The sequence below is a fragment of the Lytechinus pictus genome, chromosome 5 (assembly GCF_037042905.1).
Source record: "Lytechinus pictus isolate F3 Inbred chromosome 5, Lp3.0, whole genome shotgun sequence".
Lineage (NCBI taxonomy): Eukaryota > Metazoa > Echinodermata > Echinoidea > Temnopleuroida > Toxopneustidae > Lytechinus > Lytechinus pictus.
This window is the reverse complement of record NC_087249.1, coordinates 18,278,866-18,302,262: the sequence shown is the minus strand read 5'-3', so window position 1 is coordinate 18,302,262 and position 23,397 is coordinate 18,278,866. Positions and strand designations below refer to the sequence as shown.

The 23,397-nt window shown below is 36.1% G+C and overlaps 1 protein-coding gene across 1 annotated transcript; it reads right to left on the bottom strand.

The window, feature by feature from the left end:
- Positions 1 to 1,805: 1,805 nt before the first annotated feature.
- On the bottom strand, positions 1,806 to 22,422 carry LOC129260436 (DNA-directed RNA polymerase II subunit GRINL1A-like). Its single transcript, XM_064099944.1, has 7 exons — positions 22,324 to 22,422; positions 13,590 to 13,744; positions 12,351 to 12,843; positions 11,686 to 11,774; positions 9,266 to 9,435; positions 6,358 to 6,415; positions 1,806 to 5,182 (listed from the first exon to the last, which is right to left on the bottom strand). Exons 1-5 carry the CDS (start codon positions 22,414 to 22,416, stop codon positions 9,339 to 9,341), a joined length of 927 nt encoding a protein of 308 aa, XP_063956014.1. The 5' UTR covers positions 22,417 to 22,422; the 3' UTR covers positions 1,806 to 5,182; positions 6,358 to 6,415; positions 9,266 to 9,338.
- Positions 22,423 to 23,397: the final 975 nt, after the last annotated feature.

The window sequence follows — 23,397 nt, the reverse complement described above, 5'->3', positions numbered from 1 at the left end:
GTGGTTTAATGAGTAGAGTCACAGACTAAGCCAGAAAATGTATCAGATGTATGAAGCTTCCGTTTTGGTGACAATATCGGCATGCAAGAGGAGCAAAAAATGGTCTTTATTGACTCTGACTCTATAATACCAAGCATTCACTTTGCCTTTCATTTCATCAGAGTCAAATAAATCCGGGAAAATCCAATTAACACAGGAAGATATCAAATTGCTGGAAAAGACTCAAATGACCGATTGGAACTAGATCCACTGAGAATTCATCTTATGCCACCACAAAGAGGCCAACACTCTCACAAGATATCAGCATTTGTAAGTCCAAGAGGCGTGCGACTTGCATGTTTTGGAGAGCTCTGGATATCATGCGTCAGCTGAAAGGAACACCATTCCTTGTGGTCATTGATTACTGCAACATTACCAGATTCCAAACACCAAATATAAAGATGCCACATGCAACTTAAACAAATTTCTGGAAGTCAGCAGCGCTCTCTTCAAACATACGCCACCAGTTCCTCTCTCTTCTCTTTGTGCAGAACAAATGGTTACCTGCGTCGAGTTGGAGTGCAAACAGTTTTTGATCGATCTTGATCAATGTCACCGAGCTCCAAAGCCATATTGGCTAAACCGCTTTAACCACTCCATCAATATTTTAAATATCAATATAGGTCAACTTGAAACACTACACTGGCAAGGCTCTAGAAATCAAAATTTGACATTGCACTTCTCAAACAAGATTCCAGACTTATATATATTGCTCTGATTGAAGGAGAAACTTTTTTTTTACACATTGTGGAAAAACCATTGAAGTGCATTACCCTCCTAAAAATGGATGAAAAATTTATATCCGATCTTAGATTTGGGCAGACAAACCTATATTGAAAATCCAACTTGATCATCACATATCTAAACATTCGTGCAGTCCACATTATCTCTTCACATTCTGTGAATACATGATGGATACACACTCTGCATTAGCACAACATGAGGTTCATGTAGGTACATGTACATGGTGAAATGACCGCGATAAAGTTTGAAATATTAATTCAAATAAGTCTAAACCAGAAATAACACATACAGAAAAGGAGAATATATTGCAAAATAATTCACATTGCTCTATCATTGCTCTGCAATTTAAAAAAATAAATAAATAAGATCAAAGTCTGCATTATATATAAATTTCTTGTAAAAATTGTTTATCCTTTTAGCACATTAAATCAGTCATGGCAAATATCATGTTGCAACAATGTGAAACAAAGATACAGTTGGAGCAGTAGCTACAACATATACTAGAGGGAGGCATATAAAGAGAGACTATAATCAATGGATTGACACATACCCAACAAAAGGACACCAGGATGGGAAGATATACATGTAACAGTAAAGGCAAAGAGAAGGGATTAGAGTCATTAAAAGAAAAGAGAGAGAAAATCCTGATAGGGGAAAATTGCTGCCCAATATTTTCACAAAGGTTATTGCCCTTGGAATACAATTACTAGGAAACCGATTGCATTGTCTTGCATACTCTAGGCTACACAAAATATCCTTGATATCATTATTAAAGCACTTACATTGTGGTAAGTTGTATACCATGCACAGCAGTGTCGAGTGTCCTTTTCTGCACACTAAAAAATAGATCTCTCAGTAGCGACGTCGCTAGTTGTGTGATTCTGGCAGGAAAATCCATGCTCAAACCAGACAGGAAGCCATGTTTGTGAGGACTAGGGCCTACCACCATCAATCGAGGTCAACTGCTATGGTCCTGTAACTTGAATGAATCTTCTGGGCTGCTGGTCTTACATTCTTTTTTTCATCAAAAAAACAATTACATAGTACAGAAAGCAAACATTATAGGGCAGGTCCAAGCTATTGTACATTACATGTGACATACAGTAAGAGACAGATCAAAGAAGCATTTCACAAAGATTTGAGTGTGACCAAAAAATTACTCTTAATTTTCACTTGCATGTGGGAAATAATAGATCATCATATTGATTGGATCACCCTCAGAAGATGCACTCTACTGTGTATACATCAATAAGACTGCACATGAAATATCATTTTGCACATTAACAATTGGGCATGACTTTCAGTCAGATTTATCTATTTGTGAAACAGTGCCAATAATTATTTTGCTAGATTCATAAGCTTTTCAAATATCTAACACCAGGACTATATACATGTACTCTGGATATATCTAAGGAGAAAAAAAACACATCACTAGCACCATGTATATATATTACTGGGACTTGTGAAAATTTGAAATAAAATAGATGGATTCACGATCTTTGTCACACTCATATGCAAGAGGTAAGTTTAAAGTTGAATCTTCACATGGTTATTCATTTCTACATGAAAACAGGATATTTTGGGGTACCCAATGACCTCTGTGGCTTTGACCAGAGCCACCTTTTTCATCTTGCACATGTTTGGACCAATTTAGTTTACTTCTTTTAATAACTTTTAATCTGATATTTTTTCCAAAGATATTTTTTCCAAAACATGTGCTATCCTGAAATGAAGTGTACTTGGGTGTTTATTATTGTTGTTTTTAATTAATTTGTGTCATTGACATCATTAAATCCTTTAAAATATAAAATTTCATTATCTATGCAGATGATACAAAAAATATTTTGTGAAATTGAAAAACACAAAAGGACTGGATTAGCCAATTCCATACTTGGCTATTCCTGTATTTAAAATAGCTTTCTCTAATTTAGAAGTTGAAATAAAAAAAATTCATATCATAAAGTCTTTTTGTGTGATAATTTACAAAATTGGACAAAAGTTAACACTGATAAAGGTATTGTGCACAGAATTGGGGGGGGGGGGAGATCAGATGTGTTAAAGGAGAACGCAAGTCACGAACCAAGGGGAAGCATGTCTTGCTCGGCTCAGCCTCAATTAGATTCGATACGAATCATACGATAATAGTCTATGCTGAGTGGCATTACATATTGCCCTGCATTTCAAATTTCATGCTATAAGTCAATAGAACAGCCACCCCTAAACCAGCGATAAGGTTGCCCAACATGAATTTTGAGATTTTTTTATTGAGTTCGAAAAAGAACATCCTTTAAGCTTTCAAATGAGATATAAATTGTAACTTGTCAAAATTGATAAACAATAACCCACACAAACACTTCACTGAATGCAGAAAAACTAAGCGAGAGCTTTAAAAAACGAGGAGAAAACAACATTCGAAATTTGGAGTTCACTCAAGCATGAGATGTACACTGTGGAACTTTCAAGCAGTCTGCAAAAACTTGTGTCAAAGAAACTCTTATATCTATTTTTTCTATTCAACTTTTCTAAATTACAATCTTTGATAGAATGAAGAATTACTCTTTAAAATAAGCAATTTTTTTTCTCCCATTTTGAGGATCAAATTTACTATTTTGGCTAATCTACCCCCTAATCTACAGAGAACCTTCCCCTGCAACTTATTGTTGGTTTGGGGGTGGCTGGTTACAAATAAAAGAGCAATTACAAGTAGAATCTGAGACAAGCCTAAAGGGGTATTAAATAATCAGTGCCAGTGTGTCTAAAAGGGTCAAACAGAAGGATCAGATTAAAGGCTGACCAACCAGTCGAGCAATCCAGAAGCAAACTAAATTTTCACTTTGAACACATATGTGTGATACAAGAGGTTTGTCTAGGCCGAAGGATTGTAACCAAAATAAATAACGACCCTGGGTTGAGTCGAATTTGTGCTTTCCGATTTTTTATTTCATTAATCCAACAGACTCGCATTACAGTATTATCATTGCGTGTATCAAAGTAAACAAGCCTTTCGCATGGCTTACGATTCAATTTCCCCCATGGTTCGGGACTTGCATTCCCCTTGAAATTCTACGACAAGTAGATCCAGGGTAAAAAACCAGAGATAAAACTCATTAGGGAAAAACTCTGGAAAACCTTTGGGTCCACTTTTGCAGAATATTCAACACAAAGTATTACAATTAGTAACTTCATGCAAACCAAGTTAACTCCACAAAAAATCCTACTAGTACTAATCCGACAGCATACTGTTGATAAGCCACACAATGTACGCAAATCATTGCCAACCTTATGCACAAAGTATTTTTGATTACTAGTATCCATGACCATGTCCTCCCAGTATGCATCTATTTTAAAAACAACTGTTACAGATAATTCAGATACTTTTGGATGACAGCAAATAGTTTAATGGTGACAGTGATTTTCTGTTGACAGCTTAATAAAAACAAACAATCTGTTTTGGTACTATACTTTCTGTGGGAAATTTCATTGCAAAAGGGTTCATGTTTGTTCTGTGTAAATTTTTTTAATGACAAAACAGAATTTCATTTTACACCAAGTTGGAAACAGAATAAAAGGTTTTCAGAAACGGAAAAATAATTTTTTCAACAGAAAATTACTGTTCAGAGATAATAGCTTGGACCTGCTCCTTTGAGATACATAAAAGTCATACAAAACACATAAAAGATGAGTTCATGAAAATGTAGGAAATCACCCCTAAAATTCAAAAATTTGAATGCTTTAGGGCAACAATATTTTCCTTATTCACCCCAAGATCTGCCACAAAACAATTTCTAAGAGTGTTTTGAAAATGTATCTTCTACATAGAGCAGAATATAATGAGAAAAGCAAAATGATTGAAGTAGACTTTGAAAATGAAAGAATAGCCCAAAAAATTTAGCAATTGCCCCCCAAGGTGGGAAAAGTGCCCCTAGAAATAAACATTATTTCCTACCTTGGCTCGCGAGTAGTGAATGCATATAAAATCTTTTAAACTGACATTTGGTTCATTCAATTTGATTTTAAAGGTGAAAATCTCCCATACTAAGTAGATACACATGTAAGTGGAACACCAAAATTAAAGTGTTTATAATTACTGGTGTCCAAGTGCCAGTCCCTGGTAAGTCATCTCTCTTACATAAGAAAAAGAGGAATTTATGAAAAAGGTTCCATTGTTCTATGTTTCAAAGGATATAACGATTGGTCTTTATGAGGCGGTCTTTCTATACAGGTGGATTATACATGTCTATGTAAATACCAACAAGTGATCACACCAGACATTCAGTGCAGATGAAGATTCAAGATTGGTACCACATCCTTGTCTCCGGCAGACTATCTCTCATTTATGCTTGGAAGATGGTTAGCATCAGAAAGGGGGTGTATCCACGTTGTACACTGAGTGACATGACTGCAGGTGCAAAGTGAAAGATCAAAATATTATTTCTAACAATATTTCATCTTCAAAAACATTAATCGCAAGGTGACACATGTACATCAAAAATAAATAAAAAGTTTGCAATGGGACAAATATAGTGACCGGTAGACTACACTCAAACACTTGAAGCAAAATTTAATTCATGGATTTTCACCGATACATGTACATATAATAAAAAACATCCAGCAAATATACTTGATTACATTGACCAGTACCTAATTTTTAGATACATATTGCAGTATAAGGCATGACGTTTACACACATATATATTTCAAACAATCAAAAACCAATTTTTCAAAATGTTTCCTTCTAGGAAGAGCCTCTTTAATGAAGAAGTTCACAGTGTCATAACTGGAATCATATATCTCCTAAAATTCCATTTCCTAATCAGTTTATAGTAGCTTAGTAGGAAATATGTGACATGGTTCATTGACATACATGTAAATCTAATCTGTAAAATAGTGAAATCTTAGCTGAAAGTGATTACACTGCAAATCACCAACGCAGATAAGCACATGGGGTACAGTGTACCATCATTACTTGAAAAAAGACAAGACACCTGGCTGGTGATCCTTCCTTGTGGTAAATGGTATATTCATTGGTGATGGTTTAGCGCATAAGAAAGGTCCACCAGTCGTTCTTAAAGTCGCTCTTAAATTACGAACAGCTTTATGAAATGCCCCCCAGATACTCGTCTGCTGTGCAAACCCTTCACTCGAGTTAAGGGTCTGGATGTGCAGCCTACTCATGCATTGTGCATGAAACAGCAAGTTTTGTATGTGCTAGTCTTTGCATCCACACACACTTGTTGATCAAAGTTTCAATCAGGGTCTGTGCCTGCAGACTACCCAGATACCTGGCTGGAATACCTTGCTCATCCTGCCCATTTCTCAGTTATTACACATTTTCTAACAGAATCATTTGGTACATATTTTTTCAATGATACATAGAAACACTTGGGTGGTCAGCTATTAATGTGATTCAGATCGTTGTTCTAATCTAACAGGAGTTATGGAAGGCGATCAGAATTGTGCTTGCAAACTATTAAACACCAAACTTGAAATCACCCAATATTGCATTATTGGCTTTCCAAAATCAAGATTTATTTGAATGAATTGTGACTTTCTTTATTTTGCTTCTATACTCACTTGAAGTAGTATTGTCTTCCATCAGCTGTGTAGGCCTCCTCCCAGCCATGAGGTAAAGCTGTGAACCAAAGAAAAGGAACAAACAATTATTCCAGTCATTGTCAGATGAATGTTATATCAAGTTTAATCTCACAGAGGCAAGTGCTTGCAAAAGTAAACTTGACTATATCGAAAATTGATACAATGCATAGATCCTATCAATACAAATGGCTGACCAAACTTTTACTACTATTAGATAAATCACTCCCATCCATTAAAGTCTCACGGAAGACATAAGATTAAAGGTTGTGAATGAGTTTGGTTTAGAATAATATGAGGATAAGACTAGGTTCAGGATTATGTTTGAAGTCAGGTTCAGGATCATGTTTGAACAAGAGTGTCGCTAAGGCTAGCACATAATACGCCCGCCTGTAACACGGAAAATAGAGTTATTGGTCAAGCAAGAAAAAGTGGAAGGTGGCGACTTCACCTTTGACTGTCTGACCTCAAAATCAATTGAATTCCTGGGATCTATGCTAGTATCATACACACCAAATTATATAAGCCTCAGTTAAGTTAAAGTAAAGTTATCGCGTTTACAAGGACTTCAGAAAGGTAAGATGAAAACATGTCATTGTGATCTTGACCTTTGACCTCAAAATCAATAGGCTTCCTGGGATCCATGCTAGTATCATACACACCAAATTATATGAGCCTAGATTAAATTAAACTGAAGTTATCGCGTTTACAAAGACTTCAGAAAGGTAAGATGAAAACATGTCTGTAAGACCTTGACCTTTGACCTTTTGACCTCAAAATCAATAGGCTTCCTGGGAACCATGCTAGTATCATACACACCAAATTTATTGAAAATTTTCTGGATATAAATAGCATTAGAATAACATGCATACAATTTTGCCAAAGAGGGACTTTCTTTTCCTGATGAAGTCCAAAGCATATCTGAACATGGTAATCATAAACTGGCTATTGTAAAATGTTCCTTCTCCAAAGAGCAGCATCCATGAATTGAATTAAAGGAATTGTAAAACATAAATGAAGGTATTGAAATTGAGGTTTACATGCAGATATTTTCAGCTAATAAATTTCTTGGTGGAGATCTTAAATTCCAAAATCAAATTATGGGCAGAGCCTCATTTTCAGCTAAATACTGTGGCCTACGATGTCATTGCACCAGTTCTTAAAGGAGAATGAAACTCTTGGAGCAAGTTGGCTTTTGTGAAAGCAGAAAAATCAAAGAATAAGATCAACAAAAGTTTGAGTAAAATAGGACTAGCAATAGAAGAGTTATGAGCATTTGCATGTCCAGATCACTAATGCTATGGAGATCCTCCCATTGGCAATGCGACCAAGATCTATGATGTCACAGATGAACAACTCTCCCCTTTTGGACACTGAAAATATACCCCAAAACATATCTTTTTGCTCATTCTAATCATATGACAAACGATTCATCAATGATATAATGTTGTGAAACCTCTGTACTTGTCCTCTCATAAAGAGAACACCTCACCTTGTGATAGACTCTATAAAAGTGAGAATATAAGTGAAATAAGTACTAAAGTAATGAGGGAGTTGTACGTGTGTGACATCACGGATCTTGGTCGCATTGCCAATGGGAGGATCTACAAGGCATTAGTGATCTCAATATTCAAATGCTCATAACTTTCTTATTATTCATTCAATCTTCCTCAAACTTTGAACAATATGTTTCTTTGATTTTTCTCTTTGATATGGATTCAGCTGGTTTCAAGGGTTTCATTCTCCTTTAAAGGTTTGACATGGCGGAAACATGGTCTTGGATACAGGAAAGCAATGATACATGGACACTTGGATGATTACTTGGATCCATAGTAACATACTCAAAGAAAAAAAACAATTCTTCCAATTTTGGTTGCATCAACAGTTCAACACATCTCTGTATCTCTGCGATCCCACCCACAAGATAGTGGCAAACACTTTACATCTTCGCCTTTGAATTTTTTACTGACTTGGATTTATATTTACGTAATCAATATTTACGTAATACAATTGATGTACATATCGTCAGAAGTGTATGGAAAGCCAATTCTTTTTTTTTTATAATAGGTTACATTTTTAACACCATACAGGGTGTTGATTAAAAATGGGGAGTTGACTGAAAAATACAGAGCGCATAAGCTCTTTGATGCAATATCTTTTTCAAGCATTCCATAATACTGTAGACTAAAATTCATGAAAGTCTTAAGTTTAACCAGGCTTTAAGTATCAGAATACCCCCTAATATCTATAAGGGATTGCAAAACCTGTTTACTTGTGTAAATTCAAGCACTGAACCTATTGAACACCAAGGGTGATAGCGTTGAATTTAGATCAATCTGCAATATACATGTGTACAAAAACAATTTTTTTTCGGACAGAACTTATTAATATTAATACTACTAATGTAACATGCTTAATACCATATTTAAACGATGTATAGGCCTACTATTACCCCGACTTAGTACAGCTACCCTGATCAGGTGCTTAAGCATTCAAGGAATTCCTTCCTACCTGAGGGCCGTTTCATAAAGCTGTTCGTAAGTTAAGAACGACTGGTAAACCTTTCTTACGCGCTAATAAACCATCGCCAATTAGAATTTTGGTGTATACAATTTACCACAAGAAAGGATCACCAGTCGTTCTTAAAGTAGCTCTTAACATACAAACAGCTTTATGAAACACACACTCATTTTCTTCACCTGGGTGGAGAGTGGCAACTCAAATGAATACAAGCACCTTGCCAAAAGGATACAAGTGTCGAAGTGGGATTTGAACCCCAGACCTTGTAGCTCAAAGTCTGGAGACTTATCCACTAGGCCACATCTAATAATCTATCCCTTGGCAAAATATTGGAATAAGAAGTCACTGGGAAGTTATCATGCACACTTGCCTTTTATTGCTTCCATGGCCTGATAGAGCACCACTGACTGAAATTGATGCCTCTTGTAAAGAACAAAGCACCATCAATCACCATCACCTTCCCCTCCATCATCCGATCCTTCGTCATCTGATCCTTCTTCTGATTCCTCATCATCACTATCAATTTCACCGCCTCGGTAACTGAAAAATAAAATTAGAACAAAACCTGGAAATCAATTTAAAAAGACATGATACATATAAGCCAATACCGTTTTCGTTTGTCTTAAAATGCTGAATATAAGAAGACAAGGCATACATGTACTTGTAAGCGATGGTGTGTCTCGCCCACTTGTGGAAATATCACGATTTGCGACGGCACGCAACAGAATCGTATCAAAAGTTCATTGTGAAATAACTGGGATGGAATAACATTTGTCATTAGAGTGTTGCACGTAAACTTTTAACGTTGACCTGAAAATGACCTTTGACCTTTACCATGTGACCTCCAACTGCAGCATAACATGCAGGTTTTCTAAGTAAATCTACAACCCAAGTCTGGTTTACTTACGGTTGCAGAGTGATGTGTCATAAGAGAGTCTTGCACCAGGGTTGGGCTCAATTACAAGGTAATTGATCAATTACGTAATTAAAGACATTTTTTTTAGTAATTGTATTGTAATTGTAAATGAAAAATGTAGTGATTTCAATTACTGTCAATTACTTTTAATTACATTCAATTACTTTATAAACTTACTTAATTTATGATTTAATTTCATAATCTTTTTCATGTCAAATGCTTCAGCATCAAAGAGAGTAAAAGGCAGAATCCATGCTCTTTAACCTAAACCTTCATCTTGTCAGTTTCTCTGTTAATTAGAATTATGTTGAAATAGGTGGTACTATGTACATAACCAAAATTGGTTTCATTTATGGCTTTTTCTAGAAAGTACCGGGTAATTGAAATGGTAAAAAAGTAATTGGTAATTGTAAATGAAAAATGTAATTCAATTGAAAAGTAATTGTAACAGAACATTTCTTCAATTACGTAATTGTAATTGTAGAAAGTAATTGATCCCAATCCGTCTTGCATGTAAACTTTAACGTTGACCTCAAAATGACCATTGACCTTACCATGTGACCTCCAACTGCACAATAACATGCAGGTCTTCAAACCAAGGTTGGGTGAAAAGAGACTTAGGGTTGCAGAGTTGTGTGTCATAAGAGAGTTTTGCACATAAACTTTAACGTTGACCTGAACGTAAACTTTAACGTTGACCTAAACGTAAACTTTTACATTGACCTCAAAATGACCTTTGACCTTACCATGTGACCTGCAACTGCACCATAACATGCACGCCCCCTAAGTAAATCTACATGTACAATCCAAGTTTGGTTGAAAAGTGACTGATTGTTGCAAAGTTACATGATGTGTCATAATGTTTGTGACGGACGGACATTTGGATCCCTTACTAGTCTCGCCTTCACCTCCGGTGGGCGAGATAATAAAAGTATAGACTTTGTTACATGTATATTTGACTTCTACATTTACCGGTACACTACCCCCTTATTACAGAAAAATGCAAACTCAATTGCCATAATGCTCATAAAGGGTCTAAACCATGAACTATACAGATTTTATGTGTTATCACACTAAATGCAGTAGGTACATGTATTCTGAGAAAGGTCCAATAATTAATGGGCACTTTTGCAAATTGTACTAAATCTATGCTTGTTGCTACGGTTTACGGCAATTGATCAAAATATGTTGTATGCTAATTTATATGAGCAGCAGAACAAAAACCATAGCAACAAAGTGTAATTTAGCACCCTGAACCAAAAAAGGCTATATTAGATGATCATTCTCAATGTACAAGCTGGAAAAAAAATCACAATTGTGCATAAAATCTACATACTGCGGTCAGGGTTGGGATCAATTACATTGATTTCCAAATACATTCCTACATGTAATTACATTCCAGAGATGATCCAGCTACTTACCAGCTTCTTATTAACATTACAATAACCTGCTCAAGCCAGCCCAACTGAAAAGTTATCGTCAAGTTGATTATAATCTGTACTGACCGCAAAGAAATGTTGTTAGCACTAACAGTGCACTAACAGAGGCCCTGTTACAACCGGTAATGTGGTGACGATGCCTAATGTTACAACAATGCATTGCTTAACATTGAAATAAATATTTTGACTTAACAATTCGAAAGATGTGACTGAGCTCTAATGTTAGCGCTCTGTTAGGCTAACAACGTTTCTGTGTGGTCGGCACTGGTCATTAGCTGGCTTAAGCAGGTTATTGTAATGTTAATTAAAAGCTGGTAAGTAACTGGAACATCTCTGGAATGTAATTAGGAATGTATTTGGAATGTAACTAAGCCCAACCCTGACTGTGGTAGCCCATGGAAAAATCCTAATCTTCTAATGATTCATCAGCCATACCTTCCTTGTTGAACTTCAGGGATGAAATCACCCATTTGGATATGGAGCCTTTCTGTCAATCTCTCAGCCGCTTGCTTGGCAACTAAAGCCTACATCAGATCAGAGAGAAAAGACAAAAAGTGCACAGTACTAGTCCAAAGAGTCTGGATAGAGACACAAATTTGGCGGCTCAATCCCCAGCACAGCACTTATGCCTTCATATGTGATATTAAATAAACATATGAAAATGGATCAGGCACTGCTGGTACCAAAGTAAGCACAATGGCTTAGAAGACAGAAAGAAACAAAATGAAACAAACAAAGCTAAATTTAACTCAACATACGGTACATTGCAACAAGGTAGTAACTGACAAAAATAACATTTCCTGTATTAGAGCAAAATATAAATAAGTGGGTTTGAGTCCACCGGGAAGAGTTGTGTCTTGAAATGCACCTCTAGCACGTCATGGGATACAGATATTACAGTTGAAGACATCCAATCCTGTGAATAAGTTTATAACCATTTGAGTGGGTCCATATTACCCGACTACACTGCTCAGAAATTTGCATTATGGGTTGGGATTCTGGCTAGATATGAGTAGTTATGGATTTGAGGAAGTGCCATTAAGGCTTCTGCTTCGTATTTGCTTTATTAAATAATAAAATACAGATTTAATTATACTGACCTCTGCATGTTTCTTCTGTTCCTCGAGTAATTTGGCAGACTCGCTGAATTCTACAACCTGGGCTTCTTGATTCTTCAGTGGTGGGATCTTCGCTGACGACAGGTCAGCATCCCTCTCATCCATCGACGACCTTTCATGTGATCCCTGACCTCTCAACGGAGAAGGCTCTATAGAAGGTCTTGGCAAGCCATCGGGTATCGCAGTCGACTTCAAGTCCTTGTTCGGTTTGAATTTGTCTCTATTTTCTCGCTTCACGACGCTTGCATCAGAGACGTTACTTTTCTTAACCGTCCCTGTTACACTGGTTTTAGATTGGTCGATTACCGTCCTCTCTGTCACATGAGTTATGGTTGAATCCGCTTGACCGATGTCCATTTTTTCAAATAGTCTTGCAGCTTTGTCCACCTCCTCACGCTCCTTTATCAGTAATCTCAATTTCTCAGCAAGGTTTTCCACTTTTTCCCCCTTGTCCTGTAATCGCATCAGGAAATTTCTGGTAATATAAAATGAATAGAATTAAATTAGTTTTCAATCTACTTTTATTCATATGCCCATTCAGATATATACATGATTCGATACATTAGATTAAAGATTTATGTGCAAAGGTAATAATTCTACCATGAACATCACATTATTTTTCATAATTTCATACTCATTCATTAGGTGCAATTAAGTGCAGGAATCAACTGCATGGTCAATCGCTATAAAGCATCATGTTACACAGGCCACAGGACCCTCTTGCATGGTAGCTTTGTCATCAAATATTAACTACCATAATAGCCTATCACAAACAAGGACTGCATGGAAGACACCAGTGAATGGTTATATTATCATAACAGTAAATTTTTATGTAACAGGACTCAGACCTGTCAATCAACTTTTTCAAAAATTTAAAAAAGGGAATATTTAGTTTTGCCTCATTCAGGCCTTTCAAATCAATTCAATTCCAATTTATTTACATCCTCAATAAAAAAAAACATGTCAAGATTTGGGAAAGATGCTATTAAACGAGCTTACATAACATACATAAGTAAAGCATCATCACAACATAGACAACATAGAAAAAACATATTGATGAGATTTCAAATCACAGAAATCTGTTTGACATAGAAGAAATTTGAATTAGAGTTATAAAGCATATTTTGTTTAATCTGGTCAAAAAATTTGCTTTGAAGTGGGTGATAATTCAAATTATGGAAACTTGACTATTTCATTTAAGTTTACATATTTATAGAATACCTATTTGCTAGTAGCTTCTCCTGCCTGGCTAATAAATCAATCAGTTCTGCAGTTGTCTTCTCCTTCAAATCACTCAGATCTCCTTGTTTCTCCTGCGCTGTCCCCTGACGAATCATGATGTTCCTGATAAAAGAAAGTCTGACCCCAGAGTAAATCTGTGGAAATGAATCAAATTTGAATAAAGAAAAAAAAAATGAAAATTACGACAAATTAATAATAGTAATTACAGATGGGCAATTCCATAAAATATGTACGTCCGACCCTCTATATGTAGGACCTTCATGAAATTTTCTGTCTCTGATTTCTTGTTCTTATGACAGTCTGTAATGCTCTCAGAGGACCATGACTTGGTCAGTTTATGAAGTGAAGTAAAACTTGAGAAAATGGGGGTCGGACGTATGAAAAGATTGATCATCTCATGGAATTGCCCAGATGGCTTAACAAAGGTCCTTTGGCATTAGTCACGGAATAATGCTGTTGTGTCTTTCACAACAGCTTTCCTACATCCCACATGGCTTAGTCCAGATAATAGTAAGTTTAATGATGAAAAGACACAAGATTGCTGCATGAAAGACATGGCTCTGACTTATGGTAAGGTGCATGTACCTACTAAGAATGAAAAAAAATATCAAAATGAAATTTATATTTAAATAGGTTGCACTTGTTCAAATCCTGTGTACATGTACCATGCAAGTACTTCCAAGCTAGGGACAGCTAAACAGAAGCTGTGGAAGCTTACATAGTAACAGTATAAGCTGAATTTCAGGCAATGAAACAAAACAGAAAAAGTGGCTATTGTCATGGCAACTCACTTAGATGATACTATTTCAAGCAGGAGTGGTCTACCCATGGGCTACAGTTCTTTTAGGACTGATAACTGCTTTAATGGGGTCTGGCAGAACCATGCTTGCATTTAGGAATGATTTTTACTTATGACCCCCCTCCCCCTTGATAATGGAAACAATGAAGCAGAGTATCGTAACCCATCATCAAACATAAAAATGCTCAAATATATGAAAGAAAATAATCGAATTTTGGAAAGGAATGTCCTTCCCCTAATAATACTCGGGGAGGTCTAAACCTTCCAAGTATACTTTACCCAATCCTTAGTATGGTACAGCCATCAACCAAAAATTTGTTGAAGGACAGATATAACGTTAGTCAACTACATGTAGTAAGAGAACCAACAAGTTTGGAAAACACCTTGGATGTTCTCCTGACAACATATCCTAACTACTTTGGGAAAATATTTGTAATACCTAGAATGAGTGATCACCAGGCAGTGGTGGTAGAACATGGGTCTCAAATAGAGAGATCTTTCTCTACAAGGAGGGGAATTTTCAAGCAATTTCAGACAAGCTCATACTTATAAATAGCACTTGGGGAATAGATTTCAATGCAACATCGATAGAGGCTGACTGAAAATTACTATGTGACACCATCATGGAAGCAATCTGGTCTCACATCCCTTCCAAGAGAGTTCAAGATCTGGGGCCCCGTTTCATAAAGGACTTGCAACTGTTGTAACTTTGCCATTAAGGCAACTATCCTTGGTAACCTTGATTCTAATTGGGTGATGAGCCCTGTTACCATGGTAGAACTTTGCCATAGTGGCAAAATTACAAAGGTGTAAGTCCTTTATGAAACGGGCCCCTGGTACATATGTCCCTTGGTTGACAGTCAAAATCATAATAGACATGAGGAATCGAAACTGTGTCTACAACAAGGGAAAGAGATCTAGAGTCTACTGACTGGGCAGCCTTCCATAGCCAGTGCTATCAGAAGGAATCTAGACAAGGCCCAGGAAGAATATGATAAAGGGATTTTGAATGCAGAGAACCTACAATCAGCAACGAAAATTTTTTGGTTCTTCATTGCTAACATGAGAAAGGACCAATCTGGTGTCCCCTCCCACTTTTTTAGGTGGAACAAAAGATCTTTAGCCAAATTGAGATAAGGCTGAAGCTCTAAAACAAAGTGCAATATGTATCCCTCCTTATGTCAAAGCTAACCGTGTATAAAGGGGAGATGATGACAATAGATTCATCCCACTTCAGTGTAGGACTCGAGCTTACCTGGATAGTTTTCTGCCAAAAACCATATCTAGCTGAAACAATCTACCCATAAATGTTAAAAAACAAACGTTCATCAAAAAATTTCAAACAGCACTTATTACAGCATAAGCTCAGTTGCAACACCACCTCTAGAAGATGATGCTCTACAGCGATGTCGGGATGAGATTGAGTAAATCCCGAGACATATATCTCCTTTCTAATTCCATTGGTTTTTTTTACACCATTTTGTTATTGTTCCTTTTGGGCCTACTTCATGCCCTAAGAGTCTCCTCCAATTATCATGGAAATATTACTCCCTCTTCACCATCAAAGCTGATAAATTCACTGTCCAACGATAGTTTTGTTTTCATAACATTTTCTGTTATCATCCGAGCACAAAACAAATGGGTTTTGACCTCAGCAAGAAAAAAATTTGGTAGAGAATACTGCCTCCTTGTTGGTGTAAGAGGCGCACAACAGATATTTTTTAAATTTTTATTTTACTTTTATTCTTATTTTTTGAAAACAAGTGTACACCTAGTTACCAAAATGCATATATAGCATTTCCATTTATTTGAATGCAGGATAAAAGAGCATTGTCAATTAAATGCCTTGCTCATGGGCATAGGTGCCCCAGTCAGGTATCGAAACCCAGAATTTCTATGTATATATAGGAACCTCCACAAGATATTGGAGACTCTCTCTGATAATCTCTGATACCTCTAGTGAGTCTAGACTCTCTAGAGTCTACTGGAGACTTGCTTTGCAAAAGGATACCGCAAACGTTTAAAAATATCAGAGGATTTGAGTTTTCAACCAGCCATGCGGCTTTAGTTCAACTGTTTATTCAGAACCTTGGACACCAAACTCTGATACTGAGATTGAAAAGGACTGGCTGAGAGTTACATGCCCAGAATTCGACATGTAGACCTACATAGTTCACAAGTCAATCACCACAACACACACCAAACACAGTATTAGACTATACACAGGCATAATCACTCGCCACATGCAAGTCCCAATTTAAACTCCAAAATCCCCTATAAAAAGTGCGAAATCTGCGCCATATTTCCAGAGCATGTGGCCGCTTAGCTCAGATTTAAAAAGTGGGGCTGCCGGAAAAAAAAATGTGCAAAAAATGAAAAAATCTGTGGTTTTGTTCAAATTTGCGAACGTTCTCGCAAATTGAGGAACTGCTATCTTCAAAATGCAGATGACCAATCAAAAAAGAAAAAAAAACTGAAAAATTCCACCGCATTGAACTTGCACGGAAATCAAGTTGACGGTTTGCTAGTGGCAGACCTCCATTCATTGTCATGGGGTCCGAGTGCAATGTAATGCAGGAGTGAATGGCATGGCCGCTGCAACTTCTGGTTTGCATACCGCCAACCCAGAGAGTTCGTGGGCTGGAGCCCAGAGCGCTACCATAGGCTCCCACACTATACATTCATGACACATCGGTACTATCGATGTTAAGGTGGCAGAAACACCCCAAATACACAAAAAACAAAAAAATTATGCAGCCAACTCAATTATATCATGTATATGGATGAAGGTCTATCAAACGGCAGAATCCCAACATCGCAGTAGAAACTGGAACCTCAAAAAAGGGGAAAGTTATGCCGCGTTTTTTCTCTCACTTTCAAAATCAGTAGAGGCGCACGGCCAATTTGGGAGACTGTCTCTCATGTGGGAGATTATCTCCAATATCAGAGACTTTTGTAAAGTCTAAAGAATTTGGGTATCCAATTTATTTCAGAGACAGTATCCAGTTTGGAAGACCAATTTCCTATGTTTACATTTGCTGCAAAAGGATTACCTTGGCGGCAAATGAAAATGTGATAAGCAGATTCCTCAAGAAAAATTTTCATCGTCTATTTTTTGTTTTTATAAGGATTTTTGTTGTCATCCACACACAAAACAAATGGGCTTCTGACCTCGGTGAGACAAAATTTTGGATGGAGCGAAATACTCTTGCTATAGGAATATTTTAACATCTTTACTACGAGACGCTAAAAAATCATATTATGATGAAAAGTTTAAGTCAGTCTTCAAAGATATGAAGGGAACCTGGAAAATTATAAGACAAACGCTAAATTCAAAACAAAAGAGTCAGGGTCCCTCTAAACTTTTAGTAGATGGGGTTTTGACTGAAGATCATGTACAAATGAGTAACGCTTGTAATCAATTCCTCTCATCAATAGGAAATAAATTGTCATCTAGTCTTCCCGCAAGTCAAAAACTCTTCCATGATTACCTTGGTAATCGACTTCCCTGTTTCTTTACTCCTGTCGTTGAAAAGGAAGTGATTGACATTGTTCATAATTTGAAAACAAATAAGGCTGCTGGGTATGATGGCCTATCTAATAAGCTTATTAAAGAATTTATTGATGTTATTGTTTCTCCTATTACTCATATATTCAATTTATCTATTGTATATGGAATCGTTCCTTTGAGTATGAAGATAGCCAAAGTTGTGCCGATTTACAAAAAGGGAAACCCTCAGGAAATTGGAAATTACCGGCCCATCTCTCTTCTTACATGTTTTTCAAAAATTCTTGAAAAGATAATTTCTGTTCGTGTTATGAAATTTTTGAAAATTAATAATATTCTCGCTCCTGAACAATTTGGTTTTCGTGAAAAACATACCACCTCTCATGCTCTGTTACATTTTATTGACAAAATTTCTTCCGCAAAAGATAATGGGCTACATACTGTCGGTATATTCCTAGACTACTCCAAAGCCTTCGACACAATTGACCATGACATCCTTTTGTATAAACTATCTTTCTATGGATTCCGGGGTAAGGTTTTGGAGTGGTTCAAGAGCTACCTCTCTGATAGAAAACAGTTTGTATTTTTAAATGGTGTTAAGTCTTCTATGCAGTCAATTACATGTGGAGTGCCACAAGGTTCACTCCTTGGACCTATCTTATTTCTCATATATATTAATGATTTCCCTCAGTCTTCAAAAATCCTTTCATTTATCCTGTTTGCAGATGACTCAAGCATATTTTTTTCTGAAAAGAACCCCTGCAATTTATTGCAAACTATCAATTCAGAATTGATTTCTGTTAACGAATGGATCATTGCTAACAGGCTTTCCTTAAATCTTGTTAAAACAAACTACATGTTATTCAGCAACACCCTAGCAACATTGCCAGATAATATTACAATCAGTGATGTTCAGATTACTGAAGTCTTGAGTACAAAATTCCTTGGGGTACACATTGATAGTAAGCTGAATTGGAAAGTTCACATATCTTATTTATGTAAACTTCTTTCCAGAAATTCAGGAGTCATTAATTCATTGAAGAGTATATTCCCAAAAAATATTTTATGCATGTTGTACTCAACTCTCATTTTGCCTTACTTGAATTATTGCATCCTTGCCTGGGGTAACGCTGCTAAAGTTCATTTAGATGGGTTATTTAAAGTCCAGAAAAGGGTAATTAGACTAGTATGTGGAGTAAGTTCACGATCTCACACAAATATTTTGTTTTATGAAAACAAGTTCCTTAATTTACATGACATATTTGATCTCAACCTTGGTTGCATTATGTATCAATTAAATAAAAGAGAACTTCCACTTGCCCTTGATTCATTATGTGTTAGAAATGACCAAATCCATTCTTACTATACAAGACAAGTTTCTTTTCTCCACTTGCCATTGGTCAAAACTAGTTTTCGGCTAAATACATTCGTTTATACAGGGCCAAAATTATGGAACTCCCTTCCTTCTTCACTGAAGAAAAAAGTTAGCCTTAGTGTTTTTAGAAACAAGTTAAAGACCGATTTACTGAAGAAATACTTAAATCAGTAAACGAATGCCTGCTTGTTATATCTCGTCTAACTTTATAAATTGTATTCTTCCCACAATTATCTATGCAAAAATAGAGCTCTGCCTATTTTCTTTATATTTTCATCTTTTCTTTCTTCTTTTTGAATTTTAGATTCTTATACTTTAGGTCTAATAGAATGTTTGCATTCTGCATTTCACCTTTTTGTTACTTTTTAGTGTATCTTTTGTAAATATGTATATCTGTACTTTGGTTATTTACTCAAATTTTTTGTTTGCTTGTTCTATGATGTTTTAAAATGATTGCTAATATAATTTTTTTAACATTCTGGTGGCCTATGGCCCACAAGCTAAGCTTCTTAGTAGGTCACCACGTTTCATTTCCGTCTGTTCTCATGGGTGTTATTAATGTTCCATAAAAAGTAGTGCATGTATTATGTATATTATCCTGTAATTATTTACTATTGTTCTTTGCTATTTACTTGTATCCCAATAATCTACTGTTGTTATTTACTTATTGTTGTTGCTTGATATTGGAATTGAAACGAAATAAAGATTCATTCATTCATTCAAAAATAATGTTCTTGTTGGTGTTGTTTCTTTTGTCCTTCAGCAAAGCAAGTCTCTGATATGGGAGATTCCCATATTGGAGAGTCTCCCATATTGGCCGTGAGCCTCTACTGAAAATTGCAAACAAAAATAATGACCGACTGATACCGAGGCTAGGAATTGAATATTCAGGACAGAGATAGGGGAAATCCCCTTTTTCGCGCTCCGCACATGCGCCCTATCCTCTGTATCGGAATTCCCCTATCTCTTCATCATGAATATTCATTTCCTACCCTCAACAATGTCAACATACCCCATTGAATGCAATTGTAAAAAGACAAATTTTAGAACAGAAAATATTGCAAAAAGGCTCAACATGGTCATTGATTTTGTGGAAATTAACAAAATTCATGTTTAATGTTAATTTCTAAAGTAGAGATTATATGCTCCCCCTCAAGACTACTTGTTTCTTTTTTGGGCTGTGCCTGGCTTAGACAGCTGGCAGCCGTCAGTTTCAAGGAGTTTTTAAACATTTTTGTTTTTTTAAATTTCTCCTCGTACACAGACGGCTCGCAATCGTGCAGCCGCCATTGGCATTAGGCCTATTTAGGGGGTTAACAATGCAAACTCCCCGTTTGGACCTCATTGGTACTAGGAGTGCCCCCGACAGGGCTCATCGATTTTTGTCTTTATTTCATAAAAATATATAAAACGAACTGGACCAAAATAAATTAAAGATTGTTATTCCATTTTGGCCTGAAATGCTCCTACACAGGAAAAAATAAACTTAAAAGGAGAAAAACAGTCACTTACTACGGCTGTCGCGCAACTCTCACTTCCCTGGTTTATCCTAACTTAATACATAAACATATGGCCATGTCCATGATCATGATGGAGTCCCTGTACAGATCGAGGTAGAACTTCGGTCTCTGTAACAAAGTTAAGTGTAATTGGTGATGCCTGGAGCCACCGCCACCGGAGTTCAGCGGAACAATCAATAAAATTATAACATTAACAGAGACCAAAAGTCCAAAGCTTTGATTTGAAAATGTGTTTTTGAGTAAATTTGACAATTTTTCATCTTTCTATTCCACTCCTAGTAGTAGTACCAATGAGGTCCAAACATTAACATGTATGGACCTCATAGGCGACAATGCGTTAAAAACAGGTTAGAAGTCCTGCACCCAAGTATTTTTATGATATTCGTGATTATTACTCGAAAAATGCAAGCTTTGTCCTCATTTGTTTAGCATTTATTAAAAAATTACCCATTAACTATAATCCTACTCATATTTTAAATGTTATAAAATAAAGGGAAACTTACATTTGAGTCCTTTTTCGATCTTTTCTTGGCAGTCAGTCCGGTCCCGTCGAGTGCGATCAAAGCGGTACGAAGCTGATTTTCAGATCACGTGATACGAGTAGTCATCACCTGATCGATCGACTATCCTTTTTTAAAGACCGCAACAATTATAAATTTTATTATAAAATATATATAGAATAAAAAATTGCATGATATTATATATTTCTACAATTAAAAATATTTTGTGATATGAATTTAATATTTGACGTAAAAATCGCTATTTAACAAAATATTTATTAAAAAATAAAAAATCAAACAAAATAAAAACGCCTTGGACACAGTGCAAAAAACCTAACAATTTGGCCGCGTTCTTAACAACTATCGTAAGGGGCGCTCTATTTATAAATAAAGCTGCATATGTAGCTGTCTACCGCGACAGGAACAGCCGCAGAATTGAAGCCAGAAGCGTGGGAAATTGCCAGAAAATTCAAGAAAAGAACCGGTGAGTACCGATTTAACAGTACTAATTTATTAAGTAACATTTATTGAATCATTACAAGATTTATTTTTTAGTAAAACAAAGCTTAGTTCTAAGCTAGGGCGGCCCAAATGCGCGTGAGTGGAGTCCCAGTTTATTAGCACAGGTAAGTATTGGGGTGTCGCCTAGGCCTAGAGTGTTCTATTCAACATGTTCAAGTTCTCTTTGAAAGGATGTTGCAAAATTTTGAGCATATGGAATTATTTTCTGATGTGTATGATGCGCACGTTCGGTAATACAAGGCCGGTCGGTAATACAATCACTCACTATACGATTACGACTACGAGAAAGTCTCAATTTATTCTCGAACCGGCTGTGTGATAGCTAAACATTTCACTTTCACGAAAAGGCACGCACGGGACTGAAAGAAAGATATCGAAAGAGGTCACTCGATTTGTCTTCATTATTGCCGACAAAACACTCTATCAAAATCTAGATTTTTAGATTATTTAGATTTTACAATACTCTTTTTCTTCATCATAATGTTTTACCTTGATATTATCCTTGTAATAAATCAGATTTCTCGGATTTAAAGTAACGTTTTCACACCTGCGCGTTTCCGTTTTACACCCTGGCGAAGGCATTTTCCGCAAAAATAGCCACAAAGCGACTAGTGAAGAGTCTACACAGTACACGTCGCTGGTTGCAGCGTGCGACTCAGGCGAGCCCCACACCACCGCATGCAATCTGCACAGTTACTGATCAAAGCATAGAGTTCCTCGGCACTTCATGTTCAGAGAGCAGTCATATGAGTGAAATCCGAACATGCTTTTGCAGTTACGTTTTTTTTATGAAAAGCTATGAAAAAGTTTATTTTTCTAAATATAAATTATTAACTAAATGAATAGAATGACAGACAAAATAAAAATAAACAGATACATATAATAGAAAGAAAATTGAAGTTTGATGGATTGATACACTTAGATGCCGAAAGATAGATATAAGACTGATAAATAGATAGAGACATAGATAGATAGAAGTAGAGAGAGAGAGAGAAAGACAGAGAGATGGATAGATAGATAGATAGATAGATAGATAGATAGATAGATAGATAGATAGATAGATAGATAGATAGATAGATAGATAGATAGATAGATAGATGGGGGGAGAGAACTTGAGAGATGGAGAGATGTTATAGATAGATAGATAGATAGATAGATATATGGACGGATAAAAATAAACAGAGAGAGAGAAAAAAAGACAGACAGATGGATAGATAGAGAGAGATAGAGAGAATCTGTGAGATAGATGTTAGATAGATAGATAAAGAATGAGAGAGACAGAGAAGATAGACAAATTAACAGATAAATAGAAACTGTAGTTACATAGATAGCTAGATAAATAGATAGATAGAAGATAGATAGAGAGAAATAGAGAAAGACAGACAGATGGATAGATAGATAGAGGGGGTGGGGAGAGAGAGAGAGAGAATTTGAGAGATAGGTACATGTTAGATAGATAGATAGATAGATAGATAGATAAAGAATGAGAGAGACAGAGAAGATAGATAAATCAACAGATAGATAGATACTGTAGTTACATATAGATAGATAGATAGATAGATA